Source organism: Periplaneta americana, chromosome 11 (genome assembly GCF_040183065.1).
Source record: "Periplaneta americana isolate PAMFEO1 chromosome 11, P.americana_PAMFEO1_priV1, whole genome shotgun sequence".
NCBI classification, from domain to species: domain Eukaryota; kingdom Metazoa; phylum Arthropoda; class Insecta; order Blattodea; family Blattidae; genus Periplaneta; species Periplaneta americana.
The window spans coordinates 20,484,879-20,504,650 of record NC_091127.1 but is presented as its reverse complement, the minus strand read 5'-3'; the positions used below and the strand labels follow the sequence as shown (position 1 = coordinate 20,504,650).

The 19,772-nt window shown below is 38.8% G+C and overlaps 1 protein-coding gene across 3 annotated transcripts in view; it reads left to right on the top strand.

The window, feature by feature from the left end:
- Positions 1-19,772, top strand: part of LOC138708864 (FAM172 family protein homolog CG10038) — a 108,653-nt gene that overhangs the window by 1,178 nt on the left and 87,703 nt on the right. Inside the window, exons 1-3 of one of the 3 annotated variants that reach the window (XM_069839125.1) lie at positions 10,737-11,000; positions 11,147-11,234; positions 12,046-12,161. In XM_069839125.1, the coding sequence (XP_069695226.1) occupies positions 11,165-11,234; positions 12,046-12,161 (186 nt within the window). In that variant the 5' untranslated portion in view covers positions 10,737-11,000; positions 11,147-11,164. Of the gene's footprint in view, positions 1-10,736; positions 11,001-11,146; positions 11,235-12,045; positions 12,162-19,772 lie in introns of those variants that run through there. The other 2 variants (XM_069839123.1, XM_069839124.1) reach the window with 2 other exon arrangements.

Genomic DNA, 19,772 nt, shown 5'->3' with positions numbered 1-19,772 from the left:
CAATACTATAAACTTTAACTTCTCAGCATCAAAATAAACCATGATTTTGATCATTGGGTGAAAGGGTTTCGGAGCCACAACAGTTTAACGTTGCTAATTTTATGAAAATGCTATAAATTTAAATATTTTTTATTTAAACACTATGAAGTTCTGATGCCTCAAACTTTGCATAAAGCAATTTATCACAGTTCTCTACGTACAAAAAAAGTTTCATTGTATTTAAAAATTGCAAGGTCAATTTTCTCTATATTTCGGTCGATATGAGATGGAATAGCTCATATGCAATGTTCGGAAAATGTCGTTCAAGAAGGTCAATGTGTGCCAGAAGTGTTCAAATCATGTAAAATCAGGACAGAAAATTAAACCAAAAATTTAAATGCCACTTTAAATAATTCTCCAAACAGAGTCACCTACACTTGCTTAAATCCATTCCGTGATGTTAGAAGTGGTTAGTCAGAATTTACACAAATAGTGCAGGTATCTGATGGCCGAGCACCACAATATATGATTTGGCAGAGCAAAAAGAAACAGTACGTGTTTTACTAGAATATAACAAATAAAGGAGGTGTACTATCACCTCAACTTTTTAACTTTTCTCTAGAATATGCCAATAGGAAAGTCTAGGAAAATAGAGAGGTTGTGGAATTGAATGGGTTACATCAGCTGCTTGTTTATGTGGATGACGTGAATATATTAGGGCAAAATCCAGAAAATATTAGGAAAAAGACGGTAATTTTACTTGAAGCAAGTAATCAGAGAGGTTTGGAGGTAAATCCTGAAAAGACAAAGTATATGATTATGTCTCTTGACCAGAACATAGTACGAAATGGAAATATATGGAAATGTATCCTTTGAAAATGTGGGAAAATTGAAATATCTTAGAGTAACATTAACAATTATCAAATAATACTAGAGAGGAAATTAAATGCAGTATATATATGGAAAATCCCACGTTTCATCTGCGGTCACAATCTTGAAAAGAAACTGTCCCCCTTCTGCTTGATAACGCAGCAGATGCTCCAAGCAAGCACTCATTTGCCGAGCCTTCTGCTCCTCAGAAAGATGCTTGGGGATCCATTGCGTGCAAACCTTGTGGTATTCCAACCGTTGGAGAGTGGTGTGAACAGTTCCTTTGCTCAAGGACAGTGTTTCCACACTTTGTCTGGTGGTGATTCGATGATTCTCCCTCACACAGTTGTTTACGGCTGCAGTCGATTCCATGGTGATGGTTAAGTGTGTTTGACCAAGTCTAGGCACGTCCTTAGTGTTCACATGTCCTTCATAAATGCACGACACCATCTAAACACTGTACAGTGTGACAGACACTCATTACCATATACATTCTTCATTCGCGTCTGGCTGCAAAACCAGATGGGCCGGGTTCGATTCCCAGTCGGGGCAAGTTACCTGATTGAGGTTTTTTTCTTGGCTTTTCCCTCAACCCCATGTGAGCAAATGCTGGGTAACTTTCGTTACTGGACCCCCGGACTCATTTCACCGACATTATCATCAGTGAATATGGATTATGAAGAATGGACACTTCGCGTCGGTACCTTTGATGTAGCCGGACCGATTTCAATGACCTTCAAGCCAGCTAGAGCGTGAGATTCTGCTTTCTCCCTAGAATTGGCACTGACATCACACCAGCTAGCAGTCGACACAGCGGAAATATAACACATATAATTGATACATCTAGGTACATTATGTACTCAAATAAAATAAATTGGATCCATAAAATAATAAATCCGTCATTAACTGTAATGTCTAGACCAGTGGTTACCAAACACCACAAAATTGTTACGTAATAGAAATGCAACCCGCACACCACTATCGCAGGGAGAGGAGTGGAGTGGGTATCTCCTCAGGTAATGCAGTGAATAACAGTGCAGAGACGGACTGTGACCAAAAAACAAAAGCGATATATTATTCTTCTACTTATTAACTATACACTCTTTTTTCCACGTTAATTTTTTATCCTCCTATTCATTATTTTTGTGTTATTAATAAACTAAAATAAATTTTTTTCTTATTTACCATAAAAAGAACGTGTACTTTACATCAGCAGATATTTGAAATTAGAAAAACGTACTACAATGGTCACGAAGTTGTAAATTACACTACATACTTAAAAAAAAAGTCGAAGTATTTTACTCCGATTAAGACATAGAAGCCGATACATTTTATTGTTCGTTTATTAATTCAAGTTACAAGTAAGGGCGTGGTTGTCTTCATGACAAGAAGAATAATGACAACGTACATTGGTCTTTTATACGCCATTTAAAATTTTACAGCAAATTAAGTATCTCCTATTTTTGCCATCTGCACAAAGTAAATACTCTTTAAAATTAAGTTTTTGCTTATTATCTGTTTTCGAAAAGACATCGAAACATATTATCCTACACACTTGTAACATTACATGCGTACGTTCGCTGCTGATAAATGTCTTTACTTATATCGAATTGAAGGCTGTAAACAGAGGGTGGGGATATGATGCCATGGTTACGCTTGAGTGGAGGCAGGGGCTTGTGTCGCGACACAGCTTTTGGCGATCACTGGTCTAGACTCTAGAGTTCCTTTATAATGAGAGTTGAGACGTTGACCTCATCAACAATTAAAATATGTAATGATCTGATAGCGCTGAAAATGGAAAAACAAAACTCTTATGAGAAGTAAAACCATATATCTATATTATATTATACACAAATATTAAACGAATTTTATAATGTATTATATTATTTTATAATATAATTTATTATTTCTGAAATATGAAAAATTATTATTACAACTAGTTTGTCACTGAGAAATAAGGAAAAGCTGTTAACTTGAATTTGTTTGAAGCAAAGCGTTACTGGATTATGCAAGAAAGTAGGCGATGTTTGGATCCCGTGTCTCAACTCTATTCTCAATTATTATCTTAGCCTATGCTCGATTACACTAACCTCTAGCGCTTGAAAGTAGAACTAAACGCTCGTGCACAGAGAAACAAAACACAGGAAAATTCGCTCAGTGTCCATTCTTTATAATCCCTATTCGCTGTTATCATGTTATCATTCAGATGCTAAATAACCTCAGATGTTGATAATGCGTCGTAAAATAACCTACTAAAATAAAAAGGAATTATATGGCGATAAATTTTGACTTCACTAATATCTTCTGGTGTCAGAAATTGAATTGCTCATTGAGCTTGTTTCGATGAATCGATGTTACGACTGTGCACAATACAATGTCCTTTTGCAAATGAAAACAGAGCACTACCGCTTCACATAATGTCAACTGTTTCCTAACATACAATGCTAACTACCAGAAAAAACATAAAGCTCCACTTCTTGGAACAGCGACGCTTGGGCGACCCTTATACTTATCCTGTTTTGCGACTTATTTATTGAATTACCCAAGTGTGCAAACCTATTTTCCAAAATTCTCTTTTCCTCCTTAGAATGGCCATGCTTGCTGATGAATTTTTTTAACACTTCAGCCCTTTCAAAAGTAGATTGCAAGGCTAAGATATTAACCCATTAATGCCCAGAACATTTTTTGTGGTTTTTAGAACATATTCATATTCTACCATTACAATGATATGAAATGAACATCTGAATATTTTTCCAGAAAATCCGGACATTATTAGGCTTTATAGGCCTATTATTGAAGTGGCAGGACATCCTTCCACTGGGAAATAAAGACATCAAAAATATACTTATTAAGTTATCATATTCAAAACCTCGAAATATGTTTGCAAATCATACATGTTATGAACTTTTCACTTCTTTCACATAATTTATACATCGCACAAAGGCTACAGATGGTGAAATAATTGTTTACATAGGAAAAATATATTTAAAAAACAATGCATTTTACAATGTGCTGCTGAATTTCCAGTGTGATAGATTTTCTGGCATTCTGGATGCAGTGGTACGCTACATTTTTAACATACGAATGTTGTACGACGTCCACACTGCTTGCATCATGCAATAGAATGTTCACTACAGATAATCCAGTGATCAATCCTGTCGAAACGAACATTATCATGAGGTAGGCCTACTTCTCGAATTTGAAGTGCTGAGCAAGGAGAATTTCTAGGTTTCCAGTACTGGACTAGGAGTTGCGGATTGCATTGCTGTTAGAAAGTTAGTAGTGATGTCCCAGGGTGCGATAAAGCCTCCACGCATTTAGACCCCATGCAAACAGGGTCCTCCACCATTTCTGTAGGTTGCTACATATTGATCATTGGAATGCACATCACCCATATATCTATTATACAGTGCAGCTGAATGTTATTGGCTTATTTGAATCGTCCTCTATGTCTTGGAACTCCAATGTTAGCTTTTCAAATCCAAGTTGTTTTACCAACATTGCTGGTGACTGTAACTACACTATTGTCATGAATAATTTCAAGGGAAAAATTGTTCCGGGGCCGGGTATCGATCCCGGGACCTCTGGTTGAACGTACACAGCGCTTTACCACTGAGCTACCCGGGAACTCCACCCGACACCGTCTCAACTTTTCCCTTTGTATCCACACAACTCGCTTGGGCTAACGAAACGCCAGAGACCCACAACGAGTGCACACATTCTCTGTGTGACTTGGAATTGTGGTTTTTTGTTAACGTACATAGTAACGTATATATTATGCAAATCTAGTCTTTCAGGTGAAGCTCCCTGTAAAGCAGATTTGAATAATTTCAAGGGAAAAATTGTTCCGGGGCCGGGTATCGATCCCGGGACCTCTGGTTGAACGTACACAGCGCTGTACCACTGAGCTACCCGGGAACTCCACCCGACACCATCTCAACTTTTCCCTTTATATCCACACAACTCTCATGGGCTGACGAAATGCCAGAGACCCACAACGAGTGCACACATTCTCTGTGTGACTTGGAATTGTGGTTTTCTGTTAACGTACATAGTAACGTATATATTATGCAAATCTAGTCTTTCAGGTGAAGCTCCCTGTAAAGCAGATTTGAACAATTTCAAGGGAAAAATTGTTCCGGGGCCGGGTATCGATCCCGGGACCTCTGGTTGAACGTACACAGCGCTCTACCACTGAGCTACCCGGGAACTCCACCCAACACCGTCTCAACTTTTTCCTTTATATCCACACAACTCGCGTGGGCTGACGAAACGCCACAACGAGTGCACACATTCTCTGTGTGACTTGGAATTGTGGTTTTCTGTTAACGTACACAGTAATGTATATATTATGCAAATCTAGTCTTTCAGGTGAAGCTCCCTGTCAAGCAGATTTACACTATTGTCATTCCATCGCACTAAAATTACATCATCTGCAACAACAGTCTCCATAGCTCCTCTCTCTTTCTTTGGAATTTTAAATTTATTTGTGGAGGAGCCTTATGCACCCTGTTCCGAATTGTTCCTGTTGCTCCAATGTCCTCACCAGCTAGGTCATGCATAAGATCAATGGACGTGAAATATTTATCAAAAATACATGACTGCTCTTTTGGATATCACTCTTCTTTAGAAGTCCAAAAACAACATCAAACCCCAAGTTCGTAGGTTCGTACTATTGTCACATGCTCCGTATGCAGCATATAGTCATCTGCAGTACAAAGAGACCAGAACTGGAAACCGAACCGTATTGGTTTCGCTCAAATGAACTGTTTGGTTCCATGTCTGCCATAATACGGGACAATTGTTTCATCAATATTCAGGTGTTCTGGAATGTCACAGACTTTGAATGACGTATTTAGTATATCGAAAATTTGTCCAACTTGGCGATCATTTGAAATTGCCATATTATCAGCAAAATGCAGTCGTCTCATACCGTCAAAAGTATTCCACCTCATTGAATCAGAAATCAAAACGCTATGTAAATCTGGTAATGTACTCCAATAAAGTCGCCAGTGTGGAAGTTTATTATATCCAGAAATCAAAAGAATGCCAAGAAAAACTAAAATATTATCTTTTGTTGTAGAGTCAATAGAATGAGTAAATATATTTTTCTGAATACAGTAAATCCTATTTTGGTCCAAGATCAAGTCTATGATCTCGGTGGTGTTGGTGTTGGTGGTGGTGGTGGTGGAGGTGGTGGTGGTGGTGGTGGTGGTGGTAGTGGTGGCAGTGATGGTGGTGATGGCGGTGGTAGTGGTGCATTACTTTCGTTATCAGAATCAGAGTCAAATTGGGTGTCACTCTGCAGCATACGCCAAGGTAAATGACAGAGTCCTCATTTGTTTCGGCCTCAGGTTGCTCCCATGGAGGAAGAATGGCAACATTCAGTCGTCTGCGATTCTCATTACTCCGTATTTACATCATATCACATATTTTATTGACAGTGTACAGCCGTGAACTGCAAAAATATTCAAATCAATATAGGTATAATATAAATGACTACGTTATATCCCAGTGGTAGGATAACCTGCCATCAAAGTTTAGGCTACAATAAAATACTTTATAAATTACGAAATGTCAGTCACAAATTATTAAAGTAGTATGGTTTACTTTAAAAATGTGTACTACTTACAAACTTTCTCCCTCGTTGCAAGCCATCTTTTGAAGAGAAGTTGAACCATGACTTCGAACCAATGTACCGATGCAGTCAATTAACTAATGTTGTTAAAATTCGAGAATACCATGCGGAATATATCTTAGAATTCATTGTTGCAGTATTCATAACAAAATAATTTATTTATACATTGTTAAAAATTTAAAACTTGACTGGTAGGAAAACCTGCCATGGGTATTAATGGGTTAACATAATATCCAAAGATAAAATCGACAAACTTTTAAGAAAAGTTGATTTCAGGTTAATATCATTTGATAAAAAGAAATTTGATTCATTCCAATTAAAGAACTCGTGAAAAATTTAACTATGTACCATATGCTACAACAAAATAAATGCTGTTTGTTTTTGCGGACAAGCAATGAAGTTTGCAGTATTTTAAACAACAAATTGTTTAGCATTTTCCCAGTTTGGGCGAATGAGTTCAGACGCACGTTGTTTCCTTCTACTTGGGTGTGGCGCGTTGCCGGGTTGGTCAGATGCATTCAGAGTCATATGGCGCCGAAAATGTCTCTAATTTCGTTTCGTCTGGCAGTGGCACATAGCCGGGTTGGGTGGATGGGTTCAGAGGCATGTCAGCCTCAAATTTCAGTTTTTGTTGCCTGCTTGGGCTGGTTACCTGGTTGGGGTTTTTCCGAGGTTTTCCCCATCCGTACTGTGAATACAGGGTAATCTATGGCGAATCCTCGGCTTCATCTCGCCAATATTATCCCTCTATGACCAATCTCATGGACGCTAAATAACTATCAGTTCATACAGCGTTGTTACATAAGGAACTGAAATAAATAAAATTCACATTTTGTTGTGTTACGCCTTGCTCTGTGCTGATGCCGGTTTGGGAGGGTCAGGCATATGAGACGCGAAGCCCACTGTTTGTTGAGTTTTGCCTGGCTGTGACCCGTTGGCAGTTTGGCGAAAGCATGGGCCGCAATTTCCACATTTTTTTCGTTTAGCCTGGGGCTTCCTGTTCCCAGTTTGGGCGAATGAGTTCAGACGCACGTTGTTTCCTTCTACTTGGGTGTGGCGCGTTGCCGGGTTGGTCAGATGCGTTCAGAGGCATATGGCGCCGAAAATGTCTCTTTAATTTCGTTTCGTCTGGCAGTGGCACGTAGCCGGGTTGGGTGGATGGGTTCAGAGGCATGTCAGCCTCAAATTTCAGTTTTTGTTGCCTGCTTGGACTGGTTACCTGGTTGGGGTTTTTCCGAGGTTTTCTCCATCCGTAATGTGAATACAAGGTAATCTATGGCGAATCCTCGGCTTCATCTCGCCAATATTATCCCTCTATGACCAATGTCATGGACGCTAAATAACTATCAGTTCATAGAGCGTCGTTAAATAAGGAACTGAAATAAATAAAATTCACGTTTTGTTGTGTTACGCCTTGCGCTGGCCTGATGCCGGTTTGGGCGGGTCAGGCATGTGAGACGCGAAGTCCACTGTTTGTTGAGTTTTGCCTGGCTGTGACCCGTTGGCAGTTTGCCGATAGCGTGGGCCTCAATTTCCACATTTTTTTCGTTTAGCATGGGGCTTCCTGTTCCCAGTTTGGGCGAATGAGTTCAGACGCACGTTGTTTCCTTTACTTGGGTGTGGCGCGTTGCCGGGTTGGTCAGATGCGTTCATAGGCATATGGCGCCGAAAATGTCTCTAATTTCGTTTCGTCTGGCAGTGGCACATAGCCGGGTTGGGTGGATGGGTTCAGAGGCATGTCAGCCTCAAATTTCAGTTTTTGTTGCCTGCTTGGGCTGGTTACCTGGTTGGGGTTTTTCCGAGGTTTCCCCAATCGTAATGTGAATACAAGGTAATCTATGGCGAATCCTCGGCTTCATCTCTTCAAATATTATCTCGGTATCACCAATCTCACCAACGCTGAATAAGTAGCAGTTGATACAGCGTCGTTAAATAAGCAACTGAAATAAATAAAATTCACATTTTGTTGTGTTACGCCTTGCGCTGGCCTGAAGCCGTTTTTGCGCGGGTCAGTCTGGAGGCATGTGAGACGCGAAGTCCAATGTTTGTTGAGTTTTGCTTGGCTCTGACCCGTTGGCACTTTGGCGAAAGCATTGAGAGGCATTTGGGCCGCAATTTCCACATTTTTTTTCGTTTAGCTTGGGGCTACGTGTTCCCAGTTTAGGCGAATGAGTTCTGACGCACGTTGTTTGCTTCTACTTGGGTGTGGCACGTTGCCGGGTTAGTCGAATGGGTTGAGAGGCATATGACGCCGAAAATGTCTGTTTTATTTCATTTCCTCTGGCAGTGGCACATAGCCGGGTTGGGTGGATGGGTTCAGAGGAGAGCCTTCTTTAGTTACAAACCGGGGCCATACGTCGGCAACACTGTAATTATCTGTCACCCGGAGGCTGACCGTACAGTACACGTGTTTGTACTAATGCCGATTTTCAATGTAAATTTATGTTACAATATAAGTGTGTGTCGATAGAATTATGTTTGCGGTCGTAGCAAACGTTATTTGTTTATGTATTATAAACTAAATGCGTGTGGTGATAAAAAACAAGACAATAAATTGAAAATAAAATGGTTGCAGTCTTTGGGAATTTTTGCGGTTATGGATGACAAAGTAATTGACTATTCTATTAAATATTAAATATTGTATAACCACATTTTTATATTCTTATTTGTGGTTTGTGTGTATCAGAATTCCAGTCAAATTGTTGGGTCTCGCCTGCTATATCAATAAAGTTACGCCGTTGGTTTTCAAAGTCACTGTAAACAGATGTTTTGTGATCCCATAAATGTTGCAGTTTTGTTGAAGATTCGGAATGCCTGCTATACGTCAGAACTATCTATAATTTGTAGATGCATATAATCACTTTGTTGGTTTGGTCAATGTTACTTATGTCCCGCCCACTATAGAGACATAGGCCAATTTCACACATATTTAGTGTAACTTGTTGCTTCTTTGACAGGTTAGGTTTGGTTAGTTTAGGTTTTTGTTATAGCCTACCTTATATATACGATTATAGCGCAGCATTGGCAGTGATAAAAGTGAAATATTCGTTCAGTGGGCGTTGGATACTCTACATTCACCCTGTAATTATATTTATTTAAAATTATATTTTAAAAAGTTTATAACAAATAATTTAGGATAACAGTATTGTTATGGTGACTGGCCAGGTTCAAACTAAAACTGGCTTCCTGGACATCTGAAATATTTATAGAAAAGCACGACATAGTCACATGAAATTAAAATGCATATATCCTACACCTTTCATGTGAGAGGTGAAACAACATTAAGCGGCAAAACATTGTCAATTTACTAGCCACATAATGGTTAATGGATTGGATCAGGGCATTGCGAAAGTACGTCATTATTTTATTTATTTTTGGTACAAGTAACATTTCTTTAAGTATTTATTTATTTTCCCTTGTACCATCAATAAAAAAACAAGTATGTTTTTATTTTTTTTTTAATTATAAGTGTAGTTGCTACGACATAGGCACACAGCACTTTCTAGGCATCTGAAATATTTGTAGAAAAACACGATAGATAATCGCATAAGATAATATTAAAATATATCCTAAACCTTTCACAGATGAAACACCATTAAGTCGCAAAACATTGACAATTTGCTAGCCACAAATTTGTTAACTGAATGGAACTTAAGAATACTGCGTAGGAACTTACGTCTTTATTGCATTATTGATTTTATTATTTTCGGTGCAAGGAATATCTTTTTTATTTATTTATTTACCTTCGTACTATCAATAAAAACATGTTTTTTTTTTGTAATTATTTTAAGTGGCATCCTTTGTATGTAAGTAGCATACTTACGCCGTATTCTGAAGTATAGCTAATTGATTGCAATAAAACACTATTTTCGAACCCGTAATAATTTACATCAGTACTCTGAATCTTGATCTTACGTTTGTGCATGAAGTAATATTGAAAAAATACGCGTAACGTATAATGAAAGCAATGAGCAAACACAATATCACTCTAAAATCTCCCGCCTCCACTCTGCGTTGCCAAACCTACCCATGCCCCGGCTTGTAACTAAAGAAGGCTCTGGTTCAGAGGCATGTCAGCCTCAAATTTCACTTTTTGTTGCCTGCTTGGGCTGGTTACCTGGTTGAAGTTTTTCCGAGGTTTTCCCCAACCGTAATGTGAATACAAGGTAATCGGTAAGGCTCTGATTCTTACGTATTTACAGGTGTTATACTGACGGGAATACAATGTATGTGTTGGCAACCCTGTTTACGTAGTAGCCTTGCGCTCGTCCGCCATGACACCTCGCATTTCAGCATATGCTTTGAGATTCCCCTTAAATTAAAATGGTCTAACCAAATCTATCTTTCAAAACAGTGTTTAAGAACTATAAACCCTGTCTACTTTACTAATCCCAGCGTATATAGTAAGATGATATCACCGAGCGGTTTAACTTATTGAATCCATTGATCACACATGTTAATGAAGGTTAATAGTCACCATTATACGTAATTGAAAAGAAAACCAAAGTTTTAGGTGACAATTTAGCTTTATACTTTTTTCTTGATGAAAAGTTTTCCTAGAATGGCAATAATTCTTCCAATATAAAATTGTATTTCATTATAACATACAGTATTTAATGGAATATTTAGGCCTAATGCATTCGATTTTTTCCTCACCAGGTTTTATTGTTAGCAGTGATGACATCGGCTGAAGGGGAATGGACTTTTCCTGATACTCTTAAAGGACACGGTTATGCATTCAACAAAGGTAACTACAAAACACTATGGTTCATAGTAAAGGGTAGATTAGGTTAGTTTTATTTATGTTTGGTGAGAAGGAAGAGTGACCTTTTCTTGGACTTGGAATTTACTGAATTTTTATTCTACAACATACGTGACAGTATTTTGTAATGGTTGTAGCATGTATACTTTGTATGCATAATTAAAAAAAAATATTTTCCCGAAATCTGTTATACCTTATATAATATTTTTTCTGTAAAAATACAGAGTTATTTCAAAACGGCTCGCTTTCATCAAGATAAATTGAAAGAATGGACAGGGCTAACTTAGCACCATTATTTTGCAAATTAAAATTTTGAACGTGCCTCAGGGAGGACTATATGAGTAGATCCATCGATGTTGCCATCTGCCATGTGGGGGATGCCCCTCTATGCTGTGGCAGGTCAGCACGAGGCTTACAAGCTAAGTCTATCTCTCCTCCCACATACTATACTTACAATACCTCCTTTTCATCAAGACAATCACAAACGAAGTTACCAGACAAAGACATGTTTACCCTAGCAGATCTTTGTGAAAAAATGTAAGTTTGGCCAATTGGCATCCCATTAATGAATTAGAAGAGACGGGAATTCCTCTTGACTAACTTCTAAAAACTCTGTTTCTGTTGGTTAACAAAACGTGGTCAATCTAAATCAGATATTGAAATAATTGTGTATCCGTGCCCATTACTGTATTAAAATGTTTTCAGCATCGAAATAATGAACTAACAGTTACATACATTTAATTTTTAACTAAAGCAGGCTGTGGAATAATGTATTGCCTTGTATTGTCTCTTGCAGAAGGGCAGCTTAGGAAGTTAGATGCTGTTACAGGACAACCTGGAGACGAACCTTTTGAATTCAATGTGAGTCAGGACCAGAGCTACAACCAGAAGAGATACGAGGCTTTGGGAGACGTGAGTGTCATGAATCGCTAAAAAATATAACGGATATTAAAAGAATTTGTCAGCTTCTTGCATTGGGTCTTTGTCAGTGGCGTGCGGTGCTATTTGTCGATGGGGAACAGGTCAGAAACAACTCTAATAATAATAATAATAATAATAATAATAATAATAATAATCACCATCATCATCATCTGTATTATGATTTAGCAACATTACAATTTTTTTTACTTCATTTAAAACTTAATCAAAAAAAGAGTGTTAATGTAAAACAAATTAATGATATATTATTATTATTATTATTATTATTATTATTAGGCCTAAATATATAATACAGTTAACTAAAAATAAATAAACCTCATTTAAACCTACAATTTACCGCTTGAGGAGCACCCAGTTAACCATTTCACAGAATTATAGTAACTACTTTGAAAATGTCTTGGGATGCCCATGTCTTGTATAATATTTTGTTTTAGTTTTAAGTTATGTAAGGAGAGGAGTAGGTTTGCCATTCAAAATAATCGCGCTTTTCTCAGAAACATTGATCGAACTAAATGCTCTCGACTTCAGCTGATCGCTAACACAACACTCGCTGTCTTGGTTCGCATCAGGGGCTGCCGCTCGGTCTCGTTGAAGTTGGAACAGGCAGGAGTCACCTCTTCCATTGCCATTATTTCGTCAGGCCGTGAATGCGTAAATCGTACGGATTTTTTAAGAACTATAGTATAATTTCACACACAATATTATGTCACACGAAAAACTCTTCGAACTTAATTGTTTTCCGAATTGTCACTATATAAATAAACTAGCTTGATCAAAGAGTATATTTCACACTTCTCAATACTCCGCGAGGGAAGAGGTAACTCTACAGCTTCCAGCGATACTCGGGTAAGTTCGTGTCCGCTCGAGCCTGCTTCGGAGGAAACATTGCTTGAGACTCCCACTCACATCATCACGCACAGCAGACGAGAAGGCCTCGAGTCGTTTTCACTTCACTACAATAAGCCTGCTAACGTTAGCTGTTTTAGCTTTTCGAAAACTGCAAGTAGCCTATCCTATAGAACAGGGATGGGCATCGTGCCTCACTTGAGAAATAATGCCTCACTGACCTTCACAGAGCTTATCGCTCTGAGTGACATCATCTTCACAGACCCCTTTTCTCCCTCACACAGCACCTAGGCGTGGGCAGGTTCTATATCAGTTTCATAAGCAATATCATTGGTGGCATAATGGCATTATCAAAGCAGTGTGTACGCGTTAGAAAACGATTATTTCATGAGAAATGGGAGGAAGAGTTTGTTTTGCTGTTTAGAAGGGGAGAACATACGATGTAATGTCTTCGCACTACGAGTTGGCGGGTGGAGTGGATAGGCGGGACGGGGGAACTTCACGCTACACTCTGACCTGAAAACGTCAGTCCACTTACCTGGCTACAGGGGAACGAAGTCAGACATAAAAGATTCTTCATCTTCATCTTCGGTGTTGCTGTCGTTATGGCCGTCATCATCACTCTCATCACTGCTGTCATCGTCACTGGTGTCCGCGTCGCCAACATTAATGATGAACTTGTCTATAACGTCCTCCATTATTGCGTCTTTCTCCCAGTAGTAGTTTTCAATATCACTCACATGTTTACAGTATCCAGTCCAGTCTTCTTTAGTTACAGATTTGAGTCCTTCTTGCACAAGTTCTTGCAGTCTTTTCAGTAACATATCACCCGTTGTGTTATGTGACCTTACATAGTTCTTAACACTACTCCAAGCTAATTCAATAGCGCTTAGGTCACACATATACGGTGGTAACCTGACGACAGTGTGACCATGATTTGCAAATATCGTATCTATTTGGTACACTTTTTGCTTAGGACGAATTTGTTCAATTAACGAAAAAAGAGTGAACTTCCTCATATTTTCTTCACATGGCACTCCATGCCTTCGCAGGTAGTCCAACATTTCTTTTTTTACCGCTGATTTGGTTGGTACCTTATCTAATTGTTTTCCATGATAGGGCGCATTGTCCATGACGATTACAGATGGAGTAGACAGATTGGGAATAACTTTTTCAACCACCCACTTTTCGAAATTGTTAGAGTTCATCTGTCCATGATAGTCGCCTGTTGCTGTCCCCGCCTTGTATACTAATTCGCATCCTTCAACAAAGCCATTAATCCCACCCAGATGGACAACAATGAGTCTGTTAGACGCATTAACGGTAGTCAAAACTTCCGTAACGTCTTTATGCTGCCAGCACTTGCGAAACGTTAAATTGGTGTCTACCCATGTCTCGTTCAGGTACAAGATTGGTTTACCATCTTCCCTAAGCTTTCTAATTGTCTGTAGGTATCTACACCTCCAATTTACAATGTTTTCCCTTTCAATTAAAAATTTTCGTCTCGATGCACACTTCTTCCATCTGAAACCCATTTCCTTTAGTATTCGTCGTAATGTTGTCGCCTTCCATTTGAAATCAATTCTGTCTTTTAACACAGGCAAAAGTTTCTTGCAGCTTGGTACTACTTTCTTGTTCAGATAAAAATCCTCAATTATGTCCTTTATCACTCTCCGGTCAAAGTCATCTACATTTGCGTTCCAATAGTCTGGACGTTTCCGTTTTTTTCCAGGTGTCGACAAAACACTTTCTTCTTCTTTGCAGTCTTTCATTTCTTTCTTATACGCTGTATCGTTCTTATAGATACATTACAATACTTTTTTGCCCTTTCTGCAGATTTCGTAACAGGAATGCTAAGACATTGTTGTTCTTTTTCTTCATCACAGCATTTTATCACATTTGCAATAATATTTCTTTCTCCGCTATGGATTGTCAGTCCTTGTTTCCTCTTTGTCGACATATTTACAATTATTTGCAATTAATAAACCGCTATGTAAGCCTAAACTACCACTATACAATAATAAAAACTCCACTAACTGTATTATAATCAACTATATTAACACCAGAAAAAAAACCTATTATTAAAGACTTGCGATATATTGAAACTATTCTTGTTGAAACAAATAAAACACAACCAAACGCCACTATTATTTCACAGACCCGCAGACACTCTCAAATATACGTGCAGTAAATGTTTGTGAAACAGGAATATTGCAGTGAACAGCGCAGTGCGCATGCGCGACTGTTTCCCCTCCGCCCCGCCTAAGTACTTCAGCCGCCTTCTCCTGGCGTGACAACAATATGTTATGCTCGAAAATCCTGTTAGTCATTAATAAATTTAATATACAACGACATTAATCCTTATGTCATAAAGAACATGCTGAACTAGAAGGTTAAGACAAATTAAATGTTATTTTTCGTACTATTCCGAAGAAAATTTATGATCTTAACATTTGCATAGTATACTAAATATGACATTATACCTTAAACACGCTGCATTAAAAGGTACGAGGAATTAAATGTTGTTTGTACTTATTATTTCCAAAAGAAATTTATAAAAAAAATTTCAAATGTGCGTAGAAAACGAAATATGATTTTCTGAAATTATTTTAGGTCGAGACCATGCAAATCTATTAAGTAAGCTTGATAAACGCCAGAATATTCATGAAAATAAACGTAGACAATGTGATGGAATATTATTGGCTAGTTACGCAATTTCTGCCCTGTGATTTAAATCAATTCAGCGACGGAGAAACAGTAAAGAGGTTTATGATTAAAGCTGCCGAATTAATTTGCCCAATTGAATAAAAGTTTTCGAGAGTCTCACGTTAACCAAGCGCTTTCCTAATAATTCGCCACTGACCGCCTTAGCGATTACAATAAGGTGACGCAGGTCACAGCAGTTTATATTTCCCATCCCACGCTGCAGTCTGCTCTCCTAGTAAACAAACTATTTCAAATCGAGTGCCTCACGTAACCGAAAATTCTGCCCATGTATGCTTTAGAATGAAGTATATCTCACAATCTCAGTTAAGGGGCCAGGGAGGAAGGGAACAGCCTGTTCCCTCTGTTCCATGGAGGAACCGCCACTGGTCTTTGTTATATTGTAGCTCATCGAGAAAATGACACAAATCCAAAATTACCTACTTTCAGCTTATTATCAGTAAGTAATTTATTAAAGACTAATTTCCCTTTTCTGTAGTTCTCTAACAGTGGGGCCTCATTTTAACCATGACAACGTTTTTTAGTTCTTTTAAGCATTCTGGTTATTGCATTATATTCGTGTTTAGTGAATGATTTTAGATAAGGGCACAAATAGCCATAGTAGCTTTTTAAACCCCACTAACCTAAATCTAAAAGTGGCATCTTCGTTTGTCACCTCATCTTTCATAGACTCAAAGAGATGGAACTCTGAAGGCGGCTAAGTCCAGACTATAAGGTGGGTGTGATAGGACAGTCCAGCCAAATTTTGCAACGTGTACAGTGGTCGCGAAACTGGTGTGGGACCAGTGGTGGCTCGTGGGTATTGAATTAAGGGGGAGCTGCATACAAAAATAACCAAGCAACTTACTTTATTTGAAGATTAGTTCCATGTGCCTTATTTTGTAAGTTGTGTTTAAATGAGACAGGCTCATGTTAGTAGATTTAGTGGCATTTAAAAGAATCCTGCGGACAAAATTCCGACACACTGGCGACGCTGCTGTTGCGAGTGTCGTTAAATAAACCATAATTTAATTTTTTATATGCAGATTTGAAATATCTTAACTGGCGATGTTGTAGTTGGTTGTATAATATATAATACATGATACATCAATAAATGAAAAAAATAACTGAGCCAGAAATTGAATTCAGGATATTCAAGAGTACGCACCGGGGCGCTTGCCTCATTTATTGTGATGCTGTTAGATGTTTCAAATTCCATTATGGTTTGAAAACATTCTAGCAATGACGCCTTCTTCTCATGAACAACATTTACTGTTCTTATTTTAAATCCATCTTGTTGCCCCAGCTGATGGAATTGTCTTTGAAACACATTAATCTAATACAGGCTGTGTGGATATCGAGAGAAGAAAGGGATACTGGATAAATTAACAAAAAATATGCGAGCCTTTGTATTTTGTTTAGCGGCTCTTTCCATTATGATATTCAACTGATGGGCACTTAATTTCACATTTCTCCTGAATTGTTAAGATACTGAACTGAATAGACTGTAAATATTGTACAGAATTAAACATTGGTGCACTTGTTATACTAACAACATTAAAGAAAATGTATTTAAAACTGCGCGCTACTGGAAAACTGCTGCAAATTTTGCAGTGCCTGGAAACTCTGGATTCACGGCAAGGGGCAGCAGGGAGGAGGGGTAAAACTAATGCGCAAAGCATCCGAGACGAGACTGGCAGCTCCAGGGGAGGAAGTGGCTTCACCCTATAGTCCTTATCTCTGGTTTCACTCTGGCAGCACCAGGGAAGAAGTGACTTCACTAACGATTGCGTGCATGTCATTGAGAGCGAAATTTTTTAAAACATTCGAGCCGCTAAATAGAGACTGTATAATAAATGTATTACACAACATAAAACGGGACAAGAGCCACAAATGTCTGGGGGTGTTGCAGCTCCGCAGCCCCTCTTCGAAAGCCGCCCCTGTGTGGGACCTTGCCTTTTAGCATTGCAAGCGAAAGGTTTTCTTCTCTGACCTGACTTTGGAAATTCAGGTGTTCAGCTTAGCCAGAATTTAAGTTTCTCCAGGCTCCAGGGCATCCACTATATGGTCTCTGTACACCTTCAGCAAACGTCGATGGATGTCAATGGCTGCAATTTGTTAGTGAGAAATTCAGTAACACATCTGTTTCTTACATACTTCTGTGTTAGATGCTATTTTGGTACATTGGCCTGCTGCCACTGTCTGTCACACGACAGCCAAACTAACAGAACATTAGAATGGAGGTTCAACCTTAACAACAACGCCACCAAAATCCAGACGTTACAGGTCAACACAAAAAAATACTAGGGGGATCCAGGAAATAACGACCGTTTTGTTGTAATAATTAAAAAAAAAAAAAATATTTATTTGAAAATACAAAGCCTGTTAGATAACTGAACCTTCCTTTACTTCTCTACATAATCACCACCTACATTTAAACATTTGTCGTATCTGTTCACTAGCTTTAGAATTCCCGTGTTATACTCCTCTGCCGCCAGTTCATTAAGCCAGGTGTTCACTGTCTTCTTCAACTCTTCATCACTTCCAAAACGCGTACCACCCAGAAAGTCTTTCAGCTTAGTGAAAAGGTGAAAATCGCTAGGAGCAAGGTCTGGACTATAGGGCGGATGATCAAAGATTTCCCAACCGAATTGATCCAGCAATTCTCGAGTTGAAGCAGCAGTGTGCGGGCGGGCGGGCGTTGTCGTGAAGAAGCACAACTCCTCTCAAAAGCATTCCTTGCCTCTTGTTTTGGATGGCTCGCCGTAGTTTTCGTAAAGTCTCACAATAACGATTTGCATTGATCGTAGTGCCTTTTGGCATGAAATCCAGCAAAAGAACACCTTTGCAATCCCAAAAGACAGTAGCCATGACTTTTTGTGTTGAGAGAGTCTGTTTGAATTTTCTCGGTTTCTTGGGTGATGAGGGATGATGCCACTGACGTGATTGGCGCTTGGTCTCTGGGGTGTTGTGAGACACCCAGGTCTCATCACCAGTCACAATTTGATCAAGAAAGGCGTCTCCATCTGTGTGATACCGCATCAAGAATGTTAATGCTGAGGCCATTCTCTGAGTTTTGTGTTGGTCACTCAGTTGCCGTGGAACACATCGTGCACAGATTTTGTGGTAGCCAAGATGTTGCGACACAATTTCACCAAGCAAACAACGAGAAATGTCAGGAAAGGCAATATGCAATTCGTCGAGTGATGTGCGCCTGTCTTGCAAGATTCTGTCGTTCACTTTAGTCTTCAGGTCTTCTGTGATGAGAGATGGGCATCCGGGTCGAGTTTCATCGTGGACATTTGTTCGCCCATTGTTGAACATTTCGCACCACTTTCTCACATTTCTTTCATTCATTACAGTATCACCATACACTTCTTTCAATTGCTGGTAAATTTCTGCAGGTTTCAAATGTCGGGCATTCAAAAATCGAATCACACTCCTCACCTCACAGTCGGCGGGATTATCAATCACGTCGTTCATTTTGAAGTAACACAAAATGCACAATGGCGACTTGTTGCAACCAGTACTCACAACATTATAACACATGTTAAGGAAGCCAGTTGACTTTCAAACAAGGAAGGGGAGTCAGCTGCGCGGCGGGTATGCGCGAACGGTCGTTATTTCCTGGATCCCCCTTGTAGAAGGCATTACTTTCGTAAAAACCCTCGTACATAACATTTTCAACATCCTTCATGCCAGAGAAATGGTTTCTCGGATGCTAACTGTCTGTGTACAGTAGTGGCAAAAAAACCGGACCGACACTTGTAGCTGATACAAAAGAATCCTGTGCTGTGTATTTTGTTAAACTGTGGTAATTTCAATATGGATAGTGAAGCCAAAGGTATGTACTGCTATTTAATGTAAAAATGCGCAGTTATCTTTGCTGAATAGAGGTTGAAATGTAATATTGATGCCAGATGAAAATAAAACTCTCAAAGTCTCATCGTCTGTAAGTTTGAGGCACTGAAGGAAACAAAAGATGGTAAGAATCGAAGAAATGCAATAAATTTCATTGTTACAATTAATTATACA